At 44.0% G+C, this 15,263-nt stretch overlaps 1 protein-coding gene across 1 annotated transcript; it reads right to left on the bottom strand.

Moving 5' to 3' along the window:
- Positions 1 to 1,044: 1,044 nt before the first annotated feature.
- Positions 1,045 to 14,929, bottom strand: WDR31 (WD repeat domain 31). The gene is made up of 9 exons (XM_007936699.1): positions 14,814 to 14,929; positions 14,243 to 14,372; positions 11,274 to 11,348; positions 8,204 to 8,348; positions 8,004 to 8,104; positions 5,990 to 6,057; positions 4,885 to 5,026; positions 2,677 to 2,839; positions 1,045 to 1,205 (listed from the first exon to the last, which is right to left on the bottom strand). Exons 1-9 carry the CDS (start codon positions 14,927 to 14,929, stop codon positions 1,045 to 1,047), a joined length of 1,101 nt encoding a protein of 366 aa, XP_007934890.1.
- Positions 14,930 to 15,263: the final 334 nt, after the last annotated feature.

Raw genomic sequence — 15,263 nt, 5'->3', positions numbered from 1 at the left:
AGCCCTGGTCTAGGAAGGTACCAAAAGCAGGAAGGGATTTACCAGCTCCCGGTCTGCTGCTACTCTGAGCAGAGGCCAAGGCTTCAGGCTTCTAACCGAGACTGATAACTCACACTGCCGAGGAGCGGTAACTGGAGCTTCATGTCAGGCCATTTTCTTCCTGGAGCTGAGTGTTCTTTCCCATCTCGATACTGAGGCCCCAACTAGAGTAGCTCCCTTACCCCCCCTTCCCCCCCCCCTTTTGTGGAGTCATAGGAGAGGGTCAGCTCTGTAGAATTAGATCCTGTGTTGTGACTCTCACAGACAGAGACCTACCACTCTTTTTTTTTTTTTTTGTGATTTGGGTGAAGATTTACAGAGCAAATTCACTCTCCATACAGCAGTTCACATATACTTTGTCTCATGACATTGACCACAGTTTACCATAATGCAACAGCTCCCCTCCCACCTCCTCCCCACAGTTACCTCTTCCCAGTGTCCATCCCTCCATGGGCTCCTGCCCCCTGAGCTGTCTCCCTGTGCATAAGCAGCCTTTCTTTCTCCCATGATTGTTCTCTCCAAGGAGTGTATCTACCTGAGGTAAATGTTCAACTCATATGCCTGTCCCCAGTTTGGCTGGAAACCACAGGTGTGGGTTCAATTCCAGACCCGAAGGGCAACTAGAGGCCATAGTCTCAGTGGTTCCACCTGGCTCTATCGGACCAGCAAATCTGGTCCCTCCCTTTAGAGACCTACCACTCTTGCAGGTCGTAATTTTTTAAGCAATAAACTTATTCTTGGAAGAACAAAAACTATAAACTGCATCTGGATTTAACTCTGACTGAGAGAACTTTCTGTTTAGTCTCTTATTCTGACAGTCTATACCTGATTCTGAGTTACTGGATTTAAATTAACTTCGAGCACTGATAGACCTTCTAAGTGAACTTTAAGCAGAACCAACCAGCCCCACCCCCCTCTCCCCTGAACATAATGTGAGAAAACACAAAGCCACACGGAGAAAGGAAGGGCCAGGGTTTGATACTATCCCGTGAACGTCTCTCAGCATCAGAATGCTGCCACTTCCCGCAGTTCCAGCCCTCGGCGGCTGTCCACTCGGAGTAAATGAATTCCTCTGCTGAAACTTGCACACAATAAGGAGACGGTGTCGCCAACAGCCAGGGAAGTCAAAGGCCCTGCTCCATCCAGAGACAGAGTGAAAAGGCAGGCTACAGAAGAAGGGAAAGCAGCAGGTTAGACCAAAAGTGCAATACGAAGAAGTGAAGTGTCTTCCAGAGAAACTCAAGGAAATAAAACATGGGCTGCACGTATCTAACCCATGTAAGATGGGCACTGCACACTTCAGAGGACAGGACTCCAGATGGGAAGCCAGAACCTGGGCGACTCCTAAAGCTTCAACTGCAGGGAATGGCACATGCACCAAGGACATGAAGCACCTGGAAGGATGTTCAGACAACCAGGGCCTTCCCTGCTAAGGCTACCTGCCTAGCAAACAAAGGCGGCAGGGGTCGAGAAAAACAGATAAAGATACTCAACAGCTGCTGGTGTCCTGGGGGCCTTGCTAAGGATAATAGGGAAATGTGGGGTTCCATCTTTGAGGGCTTCCAGGCTCCCTCCACCTGCAGCTCAGAGGCTACTCTTTTAAGAACCACCGGTCACTGGTGGGCCTCACTTATGCCACTTGGTCAGGTCAGATCTTGTTTACCCTGGTCTCTGTTTACCATCATTAAATCTAAATGTCCGCTCAGCCCACCTCCTGCATCTGTGGCGCTGGGGGAACTGGAGAAGGCAAATCGACGTGAAGGTACAGCAGGGCCGGCCCAACTGTGGATGAATGCCTTGCACACAGCTGTTTGTGCACGTGCCTCCAGATGTGATCCCATGTGTTTTCCCTGCAGGGGCTACCCTATCTCCCCCTGCTGGGAGCTGAATTTCTGGAAAATTGGTGTGGAAAGGACATGGTCTGACGTTCTCTAACTACATGCTATTCCTGTCTCTGGCAGAACTCTGTGGCCAGGACAGAATAGCACGGACACGTTGGGGATGTTGATAAACTAGCTTTCTAGAAGGAAAACAAATTCATTCATGGCATTTGCCAATTTTCATAATGACCAGATTTCAAACTACCAACAATTAAAACACTAGCTTACAAAATTCCAGAATATTTAACACCTGGCTGACAGGACCCAGCTCCTGCATACCACTGCAGTGAGGACACTAGGGAGCTGGGTTCCACACGACATCTCTTTTCTCTGGTGCTTTGAAGTGCCACGACATTATTGCAGTCAAAACAGGAGAGTCCTGAGACTATCCTTACTCACCTCACCCCACCAAAGGCTGATGCTCACATTTTAGTTCTCGAAAGATGAATTCAAAAGTGGCAATTCTTGAACATCACAAGTTAAAGCTAGATGAGGGACCTCAGGATGGAAGAATTTTTGAGCTCTCAGGAATGAGTCTAAACAACACAGTACCAGGGGGTACTTAGTGATGATGGCTTCTAGTAAGAGGTTGAACAGAGAAGTCCTGGCATCTTGATATCATTGCTTACCCGCTAGGGAACTGGACAGTGGCAGGACGTGGGTGGCACTGTATATGCTAGCCAATAGAAGGAAGGTTTTAAGGAAGTCTTTAGGACTTCCAGTATTTTCTCAGAAGCACTGACTGCAGACTCCTTACCTCCAGTGTCTTGATTCCAAATCTTCACCTTGCAGTCATGTGATGCGGTAGCAATTATAGGCATCAAGGCCAATGCTTTTGGTAGAAACACACCAGATGCAACTGTCTGGAAATGTCCCATATATTCACATATTTTGTTGCGTGTCTGCCTTAGGTCCCACAACTGCAAAGAAATGGCATAGAACAGTTCACAAACACATATTCCTCTAGCTTCATACTGGAGCTCTGTAGTGTAGCACCTAAGGTGCTTGACTGCTAACCGGAAGGCTGGTGGTTCAAACCCACTAGCCACTCCTCAGAAGGAAGGTTGGGCAATCTACTTCCATAGTGATATCGCCTCGGAAACCCAAAGAGGGTCGCTATGAGTCGGGTCCGACTCAATGGCACATAACAACAACAACAACTAGCTTCATACACATTTCACTTTCATTAATACTCATTTCTCTACCTTCCCATGAGCTACCATTCCCTCTACTTACCTCTTCATCTAGCTGCTCCTTGTCTTCATCCATCCCATTCACGGACTCAACCACCCATCCACCCAGTGATTGCATTAAGTAACAATTATGTCCCTACAGCCATGGCTAAGGATGGAATGAAGATGGCTATTCTCATCATGGCCAAGGAAGCGCAAGCTCAGGTCCTTCAGCATGATGGGAAGTGGGGTGTCTGCTGAGTCTTGATACATGAAGACTAGTGTCTACAACAAGGAAGATGACAATCCCACAAGTCCCACTCTTGTTGATACAGATCAAACCACATCTGGAGAATAATGTTCAGGGATAAAAGCAAATTGAACTATGTCCAAGAAATAATAAAGTCACAGCAAACTATGTCATCCAAGGATCAGCTATAGGAACTAGAAACACTTAGCTTGGAGAAGAGAAGCTGCATCAGTAGCCTGGGGATTCAACTCCATGATCTATCACTTACTAGAGTGTGGTCTTGGGCAAGAAGTTTCAACTTGCCATGACTCTATTTCCTCATCCATAAAATGGGAATTACAATAGTACCTAACTCACAGGGTAGTTTTTTTTTTTTTTTTAATTAGGATTTGGGTGAAGATTTACAGAGTAAATTCACTTTTCATACAGCAGTTCACATATACTTTGTCTCATGTCATTGACCTCACAGGGTAGTTTTAAAGATTAAAAGAGATAATGTATGTAAAGGGCTTAGCCCAATGCCTGCCACACAATAAATGTTAAATGGGAGCTATAATCATTCTATTTGTATATGTCATCAATATTCTTTTTTTCTTTTTTAGTTTTTATTGTGATTTTGGTGAAAGTTTACAGAGCAAATTCATTTTCCATACAGCAGTTCATACACATTTAGTCTTATGACATTGACTGCAATTCCCCATGATATAACAGCTCTCTTCCTACTTCCTCCCTGTAGTAACCTCTTCACTGTGTCCTTCTTTCCTATTCATTCCTGCCCCTTCAGCTATCTCTCTGTGCAAATACTGCCCTTCTGTTTTCCCATGATTGATCATTTGTAACCAATACTCTACAATTAAGAATCCAAGGTACTTTGAAGGAGCCTAGGCAATCTGTCTCACAATTAAATGCCAGGGAAGGAATGGAGTAGACCCTGGACCAGAGCTGAAGCTCTAAAACTTCCTAAAGAGCTGGGACTTCCCTCACTGTGACCACATGTGTATGGAATACATTACAGTAGGAATACATTTGGTTCTTCAAATATCCCCTTCACTCTTCTCTTTCTAGGGTCTGCACGGAGTAGAGGCAGCAGCAAACCACTTTTATTTTAGCTACTTTTAGTTTAGCTACTCCCTAAGCACTGGTGGCATAAGTGCCTAAGGTATTTGACTGCTAACCAGAGGCTGGCAGTTCAAACTCACCAGCCACTCCTGGGAAGGAAGATTGGGCAATCTACTTCCGTAGAGATACTGCCTCAGAAAGCCAAGAAGGGGTTTCTATGAGTCAGGATCGACTCAACAGCAGTGAGTTTGGTTTCTTAGTTTTTATCTTGACTCTCATGGTATCTTTTCTACTACCAATTCAGAGGAGCCTAGGCCAAGAGATGTTCCTCTAAGAGAAGCATCTAGAACACAAAGGACAATTTACAATATGCATTTGGGGCAGGCCTGAGCCACTAGCAGAGACTGCCCAGCTACTGGCATGAGGCCAGATCACTCATTTGCTCAACAGCACCCAGACCCCTGAATCCCACACAACCGCTTACCGTAGCTTCACAACCTTCTCCTCCAAAGCCATTGCTGCAGGAGAGAAATGTGTATCCATCCTCACTGACTTCACAGTAGGTCTGAATGTGCTGTTTTGCAGGAAACAAGTGGGCCACATGCAGCCCCCGACTATCCCATAATCTGAAAGACATTACAGCAGGAAATGAGTCTGTAGTAAATGTGTCTGAGTAGACAGCCCACTAACATAAAAGCCTTGGCTCTTTCCTGCTTCAGCCAGTCGGAATGGAATGCCGTGATTACCTAAAAACAACAACATGAACCAGATCAACATAAGACCCCAAAGCTGGAAGGAAGTAGCCAAACTGAACGACATCTGAGTTCTTTCTATTTTGCGATCTAGGTAACAGGAATGTAGACCAAGCATCCTAAGTGTGCAAGCTACTTTGTTAATTTGGTTCTTTTGGGACACTGTTTTCAACAGACTTGGGGGAGGGGCAGATACTTATTAAGGTACAGAAGAACATTCATCCCTCCAGAACCAGATATAAAAGGTTTATAGGCCTTGGACAACTTTGGGGAGGGGGTCCACTGGAAAGGGTTTTCTTTAATTTCTGTCTCATTTTTGCCTCTGTCTCATTCCCACCACTTTCTAAGTTGAGTCTTCTGAGATCCACAGTTCCTAGTCCTGTTCTCTAGCCTATGCACTAGTTACTCCACTTGCCTCCCCTGATGCAGATTCTGAGCCTGCTCCCCCACAGACACAGAGGGCTTCATCTGAGGGATGAATGACTGATAACCAAACGAGCAGCAGCTGAGCAGGGTAGTGTGAAGGGGCCGGGGAAGCACATTACCAATCCATGTTACCAATTAATCTGAACACAGTCACACAGTGGGGGCTGGTGGAATTAGCTACTTTGATACTACCAAGAACAGGGCTCTCTCCTGACCTCCCAGCATCCAACTTCTTCCCAGCTGATTCGAGGGGCCAGGTCGGAAAGGCCCCAGCACCAGAGAAATGTAGAGGGCAGAAGATTCTGCGAGGGGCCCAGCAATACGGGGAAGCAGAGTGAGGGCAGAGCTTGTAAGCATGGGAACCATATACACTTCACCAGAAACACTGTCACTGTGGCCCAGTAAGCCTACCTGATGGTTTTATCTTCAGAGGTCTGTAGGATATATGGTTCTCTGGGGACCCAGCACAGGTGTGTGACCTGGAAGAAACAAACTTTCTCAAAAGGTCTCCATATCAAGTCATTCCTCTGAGGTAATTCCTATAAACGGTGCCAAATAGCATCTCAACTCCTCAAGGATGCTGAACTGGTAAATGCGACTTAGAGGGATTTTATGCTTTGCAGATACCCACAGTTATGCTCTGAGGTTCCCAACAGCAACAGTATCAGCTGGGTCAGCTGGGAACACCTTACAGTGCCTGAAACCCCAGCTCTCTGGTCGAGAACTGCTAGTCTGGTGGCAGTTCAGGAGGGAGCTGAGGAGAGAGAGAGCTGGTGCCCCAGGAGAGACCATGGAGCTGGAACGGTAAGGTCTTATCAGGTTCCAAAAACCAAACCTACTGCCACAGACTCTATTGTGAAGAGCTTATCTCTGCAGCCCCCTGCTGGGCAAGACATGAAACAGTTCTCAAAAAGGTGACAGATTCTCTTTGCTTACTGAAAAACCTAACCCACTGCCATCAAGTCACTTCTGACTCACAGTGACCCTACAGGACAGAATAGAACTGCCCCATAGGGTGTCCAAGACATTAAATCTTTACAGAAGCAGACTGCCTCATCTTTCTCCAGTGGAGCACCTGGTGGGTTCCAACTACTGATCTTTTGGTTAGAAGCCAAATGTTTTTAACCATTGCACCACCATAGTTCCTTTTTCTTTCCTTACAACCTCCACAGATATGGAGGACACAGGGCAAGCATATTTGGCCATTGTCAGTTGTCTTTAAAATCAGCAAAGATGAACAGAACTGAAGTTTGACAACTTCTAAAGGGACATCTGTCAGCCATAATGATGGGTATTTCACATACACTGTCTCACTGTAACCTCTGAAGAACCTCATGAAGATACTAAAACATTAAGAATTTAAGTTTTGAAGCCAGGTGTGTCTGGCCCAAAGTATGTGTAGTTTATATACCAGTCCCCTACTACACTGTGTTTCTTTGCTATTCATAAGGTTTTCCCTGGCCAATTCTTTCACAAGTGGACGGCCTCTTCCTTCTTCCTAGTCTGTCTCAGTCTACAAACTGGGCTGTTACCTGTGCACCAGGTGCACTCGCTGGGTTTTAAACACCAGAGGCTCAGCCTCAAAACTCATGTCTACATGTCACCACAGTAGGACAAACCGACAGACAAGTTTGTCTTGCTGTTGGAGACCTCTCGTATCACCCCCAACTGGGTCCCTGTGGCTGACTGTACCTCTGTCTGGCTTCCTGGCTTTAACCCCTTTCTCCTGCTCTTCTGCCCTGCTGTTTTGTGCATCCCTGAGTTGTCCCTGGGGCTGAGAGAATGCTCCTTGGAAGCAAGAATGGCCAGACTTCGTCTCACCTATTTTGGTCATGCTGTCAGAAGGGACCATTCCCTGGAGAAGGATGTCATGCTTGGTGGGGTGGAGGGTCGACGAAAGAGAGGGAGGCCTTCAACGAGATGGATTGACACGGTGGCTGCGATGATGGGCTCAAGTATAGCAGGGATTGTGGGGCTGGCACGGGATCGGGCAGTGTTTCGTTCTGCTGTGCATGGGGTCGCTATGAGTCGGAAACGACTCGCCGGCACTTAACAACAACTACACTGTGACTTCACAAGCAGAACAGATTACACATAAAAGCAAAAGGCAATGCCTATTTCCCTGAATGATGCACATGCACAAAACAAGCATAGCTGTGAGGCAGAGACTGTGTCCTAGATCACTAAGCCTGCTCCCAGCAGTGTTTGGCCCATAGGAAAAAGTACAATGACCATATTTTGAAGGAATAAATGAAAAGAGCCTTTTTAAATCCAGTGTAAACTAGTGGAATTGCAACCTGGCAGTAGAGGCTTGGGTTCTCATTCCCACTGCCCGGTTGCAGGTATCCTGATCTCTCCTCCAGGTCCTTTCCCCACTCCATGCTCCCTCCTGACGCCCTGCTTTGTACCAGGTTTAAATTCATACCAGGTTTCTGGAGACAGAAGCTCTCTCCACACTCTCTCCAGTTCCAACGTCCCACAGAAGCATGGTGTTGTCCCGGGAACCAGTGCACAGCTGTGTGGAGTCTTTGGAGACAATGGCAAGAAGACAGCCCATGAGATGGGGCTTGAGTAGAGCTTTGCAGGAAGTACAAGGGTATTGGGCAGAGATTTGCTTTATTTTACCTGGACTCACAGCTAATCCGGTGACCACCATGGCATGGCCTGAGAACTGCTGTCTTGGTTGTGAGGAACCATGTAAGTCCCACAGCATGACCATCCTGTCACGAGAGGCACTGAAGAACTGGTTTGATTGGTGAATACAGGCTACCTGCTCAGGGAAAAAGCCCCAATCAACAGCTCTGGTGTGCTCACTCAATTGGACTTTAAAACAGGAAAAAAAGTGTTGCATAACTGTCCCATACTTAGTTTTTCGAGAGAGTAATACCTAAATTTGAAAAGACAACAAGGCCAGTTTCAATTTCCACCTGTCTCAACACAAGCCTACCCTTTCCTCTTTACATAGCAGAATGTCTCCCTGCCCTTCAAAGTAAGAAGTCCTTGGTTGGTGCAAATTGTTAAGCGCTAGACTAATAACTAAAAGGTGGGTGGTTCAAACCCACCCAGAGACACCTCCAAAGACTGACCTGGCGCTTCTGAAAATCTTATGGAGCAATTTTACTTTGTATGCACAGAGCTGCTGTGACTCAGAACAGACTCACGACAACTCTAAAGTAAGGCTAAAATTTCACCTCCTCTGCGAAGCCTCCTCAGACTCTCCCTCCTCCACAGGAACCTCTCTCCTCTTTGGTCTCCTACAGAACTTCTGTTTGGGTGATCCTCAAAACTGGTACTTCATCACCATCACATCTAAAACTGTACCATGTTATAGCCTCACATGTTTTGTCTTATTAATCATAACTATTTTCCATAATACCTCACTTTACATTGAAATGTTATTCATTTAATGTTCTTTTTAAAGAGATATTGTTCTTCTTTTATATTTAATTTTTAATCACATAAAGATCTATTTATGTCTACTTTAGCAGAAGTAGATGATGGATCCTTTGATCTACTGAGTTGATCATGTTTTTCTCTCTTTGACCAATTAACATAGAGAATTATATTTACCAATCGCCTAATACTGAGCCATTTCTCCATTCCTAGGAGGAGCTCAGTCATGGTATGCTATTCTTTTAGCAAAAAGTTGGATTCTATTTGCTAATACTTCATTTTTAAATTTTTGTATTAATATGTACAGAAGCAGATTGCAAGAAGTGTACCCATCACCCATTTTCCCATTCTCATTCAGTAACAGTGAATATGCCAATGTGCTCAGCTACAAAATGAAATCTTGTAGCTCCCCTGAAGACAGTGGCCAATGAGAAGTAAGCAGAGTGATACTTACGGGAAACTTATAAGGACCTGGAAGGCACAATCTTTTGCTCTTGCTCCTTCTTCCTTCTTGCTGTCTTGAAATCAGATATGATGACTGGAGCTACAGCAGCCATCTTGTAACTACAACGTGTATTAGAGCTTAAATTCTAAAGCACCTGGTTTGTAGAGGGCTGCAGTGTATAGGAGCCCTAACTCCATTTTGAGTCTTGACATAAATTCAGATGCCATTTGAGTTCTTTCTGACCAGTAAATCAGTATTGTGGCTATGCATAGACAAGTCTGGGACAAACCTAGGGAGAGGCAGTTTGCCCTCAGGAAGAGTGTGGTTGAAAGCACATTATACTCGCATAAAGAACCAGGGAACTTGCCTGGGTGGGTCCTTATCTAATTTAAAGGTTGGGGTCCTGGTATTTTCTTATAGCCACCTTGTGGCTATGACTCAGGGGCACATAGTCATTAGTTATACTTTGACCGTCAAGCCCCGGAACCCAGTCCTGTAACCCTCTTCAATCTTCAGTTGTGAAATATGCCAATCATGGTCCTTCCTGCTTTTGTTGTCCCACCTGCGACAGTGATGGGTTGACCTGCCACCAGTCATGATCTTGTGGAGATTGTCTTTTGTACTCTTACCAATGACCCCATTCAGCTTTCTGTACTGTGTAAATGGTGATAGTCTCCCTCATCCAGATGAATGTCTCTGTTTTGTCTTTGTACTGTCAAAGGCTTAATAAAAGGGTCTCAACAGAACCTGTTTGAATCTGGGTCTCTTTTTCCTTAGCACAGAAGTAACTTTGAAGAAGGAAACTGAGCAGTAGTAATGGTAGATGAGAAAGACAGAAGGACCCTGGCTCCTCATAACCATGGAACCACCACACCAACTTTTACTTGTTTAAACCACTGTTATTTGGGCTTTCTGTTATCTGAAGCCGTATCTAATTCAGCCACACCATAATTCAAATGAATCAATTTTTCTTCAGTCTTCCTTATTCATTGTCCAGCTCTCATATGCATATGATGTGATTGCAAACACCATGGTCTGGGTCAGATATGTCTTAGTCCTCAAAATGGCATCTTTGCTTTTTTAATACCTTAAAGAAGTCTTTTTGCACCAGATTTGCCCAATCTGGCAGATATTTATCTTCTGTGCTATGGGATTGTGGCTGATGCCTAGCTTCATTACAGACAGAGTTTGTATATTAACTTTTTGTTCATTTAGGTAGATTTCAAGGGCGCTCTGGTGGCCTAAGGCATTTGACTGCTAACCAAAAGGCTGGTGGTTCAAACCCACCAGCTGCTCCTCAGAAGGAAGATTGGGCAATCTACTTCCATAGAGATACAGCCTTGGAAACCTAAGGAGAGTTAAATAAATTGGCATTCTCTATAATATTTCCCGGAAGCACACCCTACTCTATAATCTAACAAATTTAATTTAATTATTTTAAAAATTAATTTTTATTTAACTTTTGTTGGCTTTTTTCCCCCTACAACTAGACTAGTAGGTCCCTTAGCACAGAGAGTCTATCATTTTTCTAGCTACATTTTTTCTACACACAGTAAACCTTCAATACATGTCCCTTGTTAAGTTAGGATAGGTCAGAGAGAGCTACATGCTACTCAGCTATTCCTCTGTTTACCACCTAAGCTATTAAAGGATTAAAAAGAAAAATGGGCCCAACCTACTTGTATAAATAGCTAAATGAATGGTTTACTTTCTTTTTCCTAGAGTGAGGCTTTACAACAAAGTGAAGCCTTTGCATTTTTCCTTAAGACTGGACATTCACTCGTTGTTAATAGCTAGAGCTATTTGATATTCCTTATTCAGTTCCAAACGCCTTCCTTAATAACAATAGACAATTACCTTGGTGATTTCACGTTCATGTCCTTTGAACCTTTTCACCACACTTCCAGTTTTCCAATTATAGGCCACAACTGTCTGCAGAGAGTCATTAGAATACTTTAGTTTAACCACTCAAAGAAAACAAGCCTTTACTTCACTGCCCATCTTAATTATTCCCTTGTAACTAAGGTCAAGGGATTGGCTTCAAGCATTAAGAGTTTTACTGTTCTGTCCCTCCTCATATTCTCTTACTCTGGGCTTCTTTTCTTTCCTCCCAATGGCTTCTCTGTCTCTCCCTAAGACTCTGGGTCATTCCTCTAAGCCTTACTGATGGGTTTAGGAAAACACTCTCCAAAAGGAATTGATTCAGGTGGAGGTTCTGGTTATAGACAGTAAGGGAGAATGCTATATGGGATTAGATGTTTTTTTTCTTCTAATTGTATTATGCTTCTTTTTTAAATTTAAAAAAAAAAAAAAAACAACAAAAAACCTCATCCACAATCCCAACAGTCAGAGAGAATAACTGTTAAAAATTTCAATTTCCCACCTTTTGTCTGGGTATATACTTTTGTTTAAAGTTCAGATATCCAAGAGTGGGAGAACAATGTGAAACAAAACTCAAAATCATAAAAAGAAAAAAAACAGACTAGGTTTGTTGGTCCGATAGAGGCTGGTGAAACCCCAGAGACTATGGCCTTAGTTGCCCTTTGGGTTTGGAATTAAACTCACTCCAGTGGCTTCCAGCTAAACAAGAGACAGTCATAGGATGAACATTTATATCAAGTAGATACACTCTTTGGAGTGATCAGTCATGGGAGAACAGAAGGGCAATGTTTGCACAGGGAGACAGCTCGGGGCAGTGAGAGTGCATGGGAGGGAAGGACATAGGGAAGACGTAACTATGGGGAGGAAGTGGGAGGAGAGTTATTACACTGTGGAGAATTGCAGTCAATGTTATGAGACAAAATATGTATGAACTGCTGTATGGAAAATGAATTTTCTCTGTAAATTTACACCCAAATCACAATAAAAATTTTAAAAAATGGTAATAAAATCCAGATATCCAATTTTTTTTCCACTTAGTGTTTTAACATAAGCATTACTTACCCTAAATGGGATTTTAAAAGCAATATTCTGAACTAACATTGCCATCAAGTTGATTCTGAGTCACAGTGACCCTAAGGGACAGAGCAGAACTGCCTCATAGGGTTTTGAAGTCACTAAGATTCAATGGCAATGGGTTTAATCATTACAAGAGCAAAATACAGTATTTTGGCTGATGGGTTAAAACTGCCAACCTTTAGTGGTTGAGTGCTTATCATTATGAAAGCAAAATACCACATTTTGGCTGATGGGTTCAAACTGCCAACCTTTTACTGGTTGAGTGCTTAACCACTTTGCCACCAGGGCCCTTTACTCTGGCCTAGCCTCTATAATTCTCCTCGTTAGAGAGTAAGGAACACTGCTAGCACTTAACCTAGCTGAAACTCCAGTTTCCTAACCTGCAATATGGAAAGGATAATCTTTGCCCTATCCATTCCTCACAGGTGTGAGTCAGGATCACACAAACAAAATTTCACATATCTAAGATGATATAAAAAGCTCTGGTGGTGCTGTGGTTAAGGCATTGGTCTGCTAACCAAAAGGTTGGCAGTCTGAGCCCATCAGCTGCTCCACAGGAAAAAGATAAGACAGTCTGCTTCCATAAAGATTTACAACCTTGGAAACACTACGGAGGTTGCTATGAGTCGGAACTGATCCGATAGTAGTGGGTTTGGGGAAGATGATACAAATTTTAAGATAAAAATGTTGCAAATTATACCATGATACCAGCTTTGAAGACAAGTGTTGCAAATGAAACTATGACACCATGCTTTATCATCAATTTTGAGATGCATACTGATTTCAGAGGAGTTAAAATGTGAAAAGCTGTGCATCTTAGAATCAATGAAATACAGTGTACAAATGGAATCTGAAGATTCTGAAAGGCTATTGAAAATGAGAGGAATTACTAGTATTATTCATTACAAGAAAAATCAGCATTTCTGCTACCAATATCCTAGCTGTAAGCACCATAAGAGATCCAAACATGAAGAAGAAAAAGTAACCAGATTCAAAGTGACAATGGAGGGGAGGACAAAACAGGAAGGAATCACAGTGCGCCCTAGTATAGAGATTTCAGCAAAAGGACGGCGTAAAGAAGAGACAGGGAAGCACCTCTCACCAACAAATGTCTTGTGTGTCTGCGGGTTGTTGTTGTTGTTGTTATGTGCCGTCGAGTCGGCCCCGACTCATAGCGACCCCTCCTTGGGTTTCCGAGGCAGTATCACTACGGAAGTAGGATTGCCCAACCTTCCTTCCGAGGAGTGGCTGGTGGGTTTGAACCGCCAACCGTCTGGTTAGCAGGCAAGTGTCTTAGCCACTATGCTGTCTGCGGGTAGGTGTAAAAATAGGTTGGCCAGAAAACTACTACTCACCATTTATAAAGAGCATGTGGGTGGTCTACCATAGTGCAAAGGATGTTACCTATGTTCTTTCACTTACAACAGTCCCATAAGGTTGAGATTATCATCCCTGTGTAACAGATAAGGGAGCTCTGGTGGCATACTGCCTAAGGCATTTGACTGCTAACCTGCTAATCGGAAGGTTGGTGGTTCAAACCCACCAGCCACTCCTTGGAAGTAAAGTTGGGCAATCTACTTCTGTAGTGATACGCCTCGGAAATCCAAAGAGGGGTCATGAATTGGATACGACTCCACGGCAGTAAGTTTGGTTTGGTTATGTCAGATAAGGAGACTGAAGCACAAACAAAATTAAAAGCCTTCCCCAAAGTAGCAAAGTGGCAGATCAAGGATTGAAAGCCAGTCTACAAGACTTAAAGTCTCTATTTTTACACTGGTCAACACTGCTGCCAGAAATGCATAACCTGGACTTCCTTACAAAATAGCTCCCCCTTCCTATGATAGGCTGGTTCCCACTGCAAGCCGCACCTTATCTTTCCCTCCGGAGACACAAAGGTCTGAGTTCAGGGCAGCGACAGCAGAGACGGTTTCCACGTGGGCCGGGCTATACTCTTGAGAGGTTTTAGTTTGAAGCCTCTCTTCTATAATGCCATCAGGCCTGCCAAAGAGAAGAGGAAAATGAGGGGCCTGGTCACATGGGTGAGTGGAGAGTGGAGCAAAAGGAAGAAGCATGGGCTAAGGCAGTAAGTTCCACTGGAAAAGGAGGAGCGAAAGAAGGCGTGCTGACATTGCCAGCAATGCTATTCTTACTCTGACACTACCAGAGGACTGAATGTTTGTGCTCTAATAAAGGGGAATCCTGATGGAAGAAGTCAGTAGTTTTTACTCACACTAGAGATCATTCCCAAAGATCCCAAAGATGTAGGGCCCCTCCCTGTACAGTGCAGACACTAGCTGATAAGAACTGTTTTTGATCCACAGATAATAGATCAATCCGACTGTTCAGGAAAAGCCATTTACACTCACTGTGGGCCTTCTCTTTAAGTGGAGAGTTAGTGGGGACGAAAAGGCTTGGGGTCCCAGGGTGGGACTGCTGTACCTGTATTTGTAAGTGCTGTGTTTGAGTTTGCTTTGCAGTTTCCCCATCACAGCCCAGGACCTACACAAAACCTGCCGGAGAGAAGCTTGTTTCAGTTGGCACCTGAGTGGCAGCATCCCTTGTGGCTGTTAGAAGTTGTGGTCCCTGTTTAGTAAAAAGAAGAATGTATATTGTTCATTTTGTTAGGTACAATACTGGTATAATGCTTATGTTAAAAATAAATTCTTTTAAGTAGAAACAACCTAAATAGCCAACAGATGACTGGATACATACAACTGAATATTACTCAGACATAAAAAGGAATGAAATCCTGATACATGCTTCAATATGGAAGAACACTGAAAACCTTACGCTCAGTGAAGTGAGTCAATCACAGAAGGATAAATACCATATGCTTTCACTTATATGGGAGCTCTGGTGGCATAGTGCCTAAGGCATTTGACTGCTAAC

The sequence above is a fragment of the Orycteropus afer genome, unplaced genomic scaffold, assembly GCF_000298275.1.
Source record: "Orycteropus afer afer isolate SDZICR_OR568_19922 unplaced genomic scaffold, OryAfe1.0 scaffold00037, whole genome shotgun sequence".
NCBI classification, from domain to species: Eukaryota; Metazoa; Chordata; class Mammalia; order Tubulidentata; family Orycteropodidae; genus Orycteropus; species Orycteropus afer.
The sequence above is the reverse complement of the archived record's forward strand: the minus strand, read 5'-3'. Positions and strand labels throughout refer to the sequence as shown.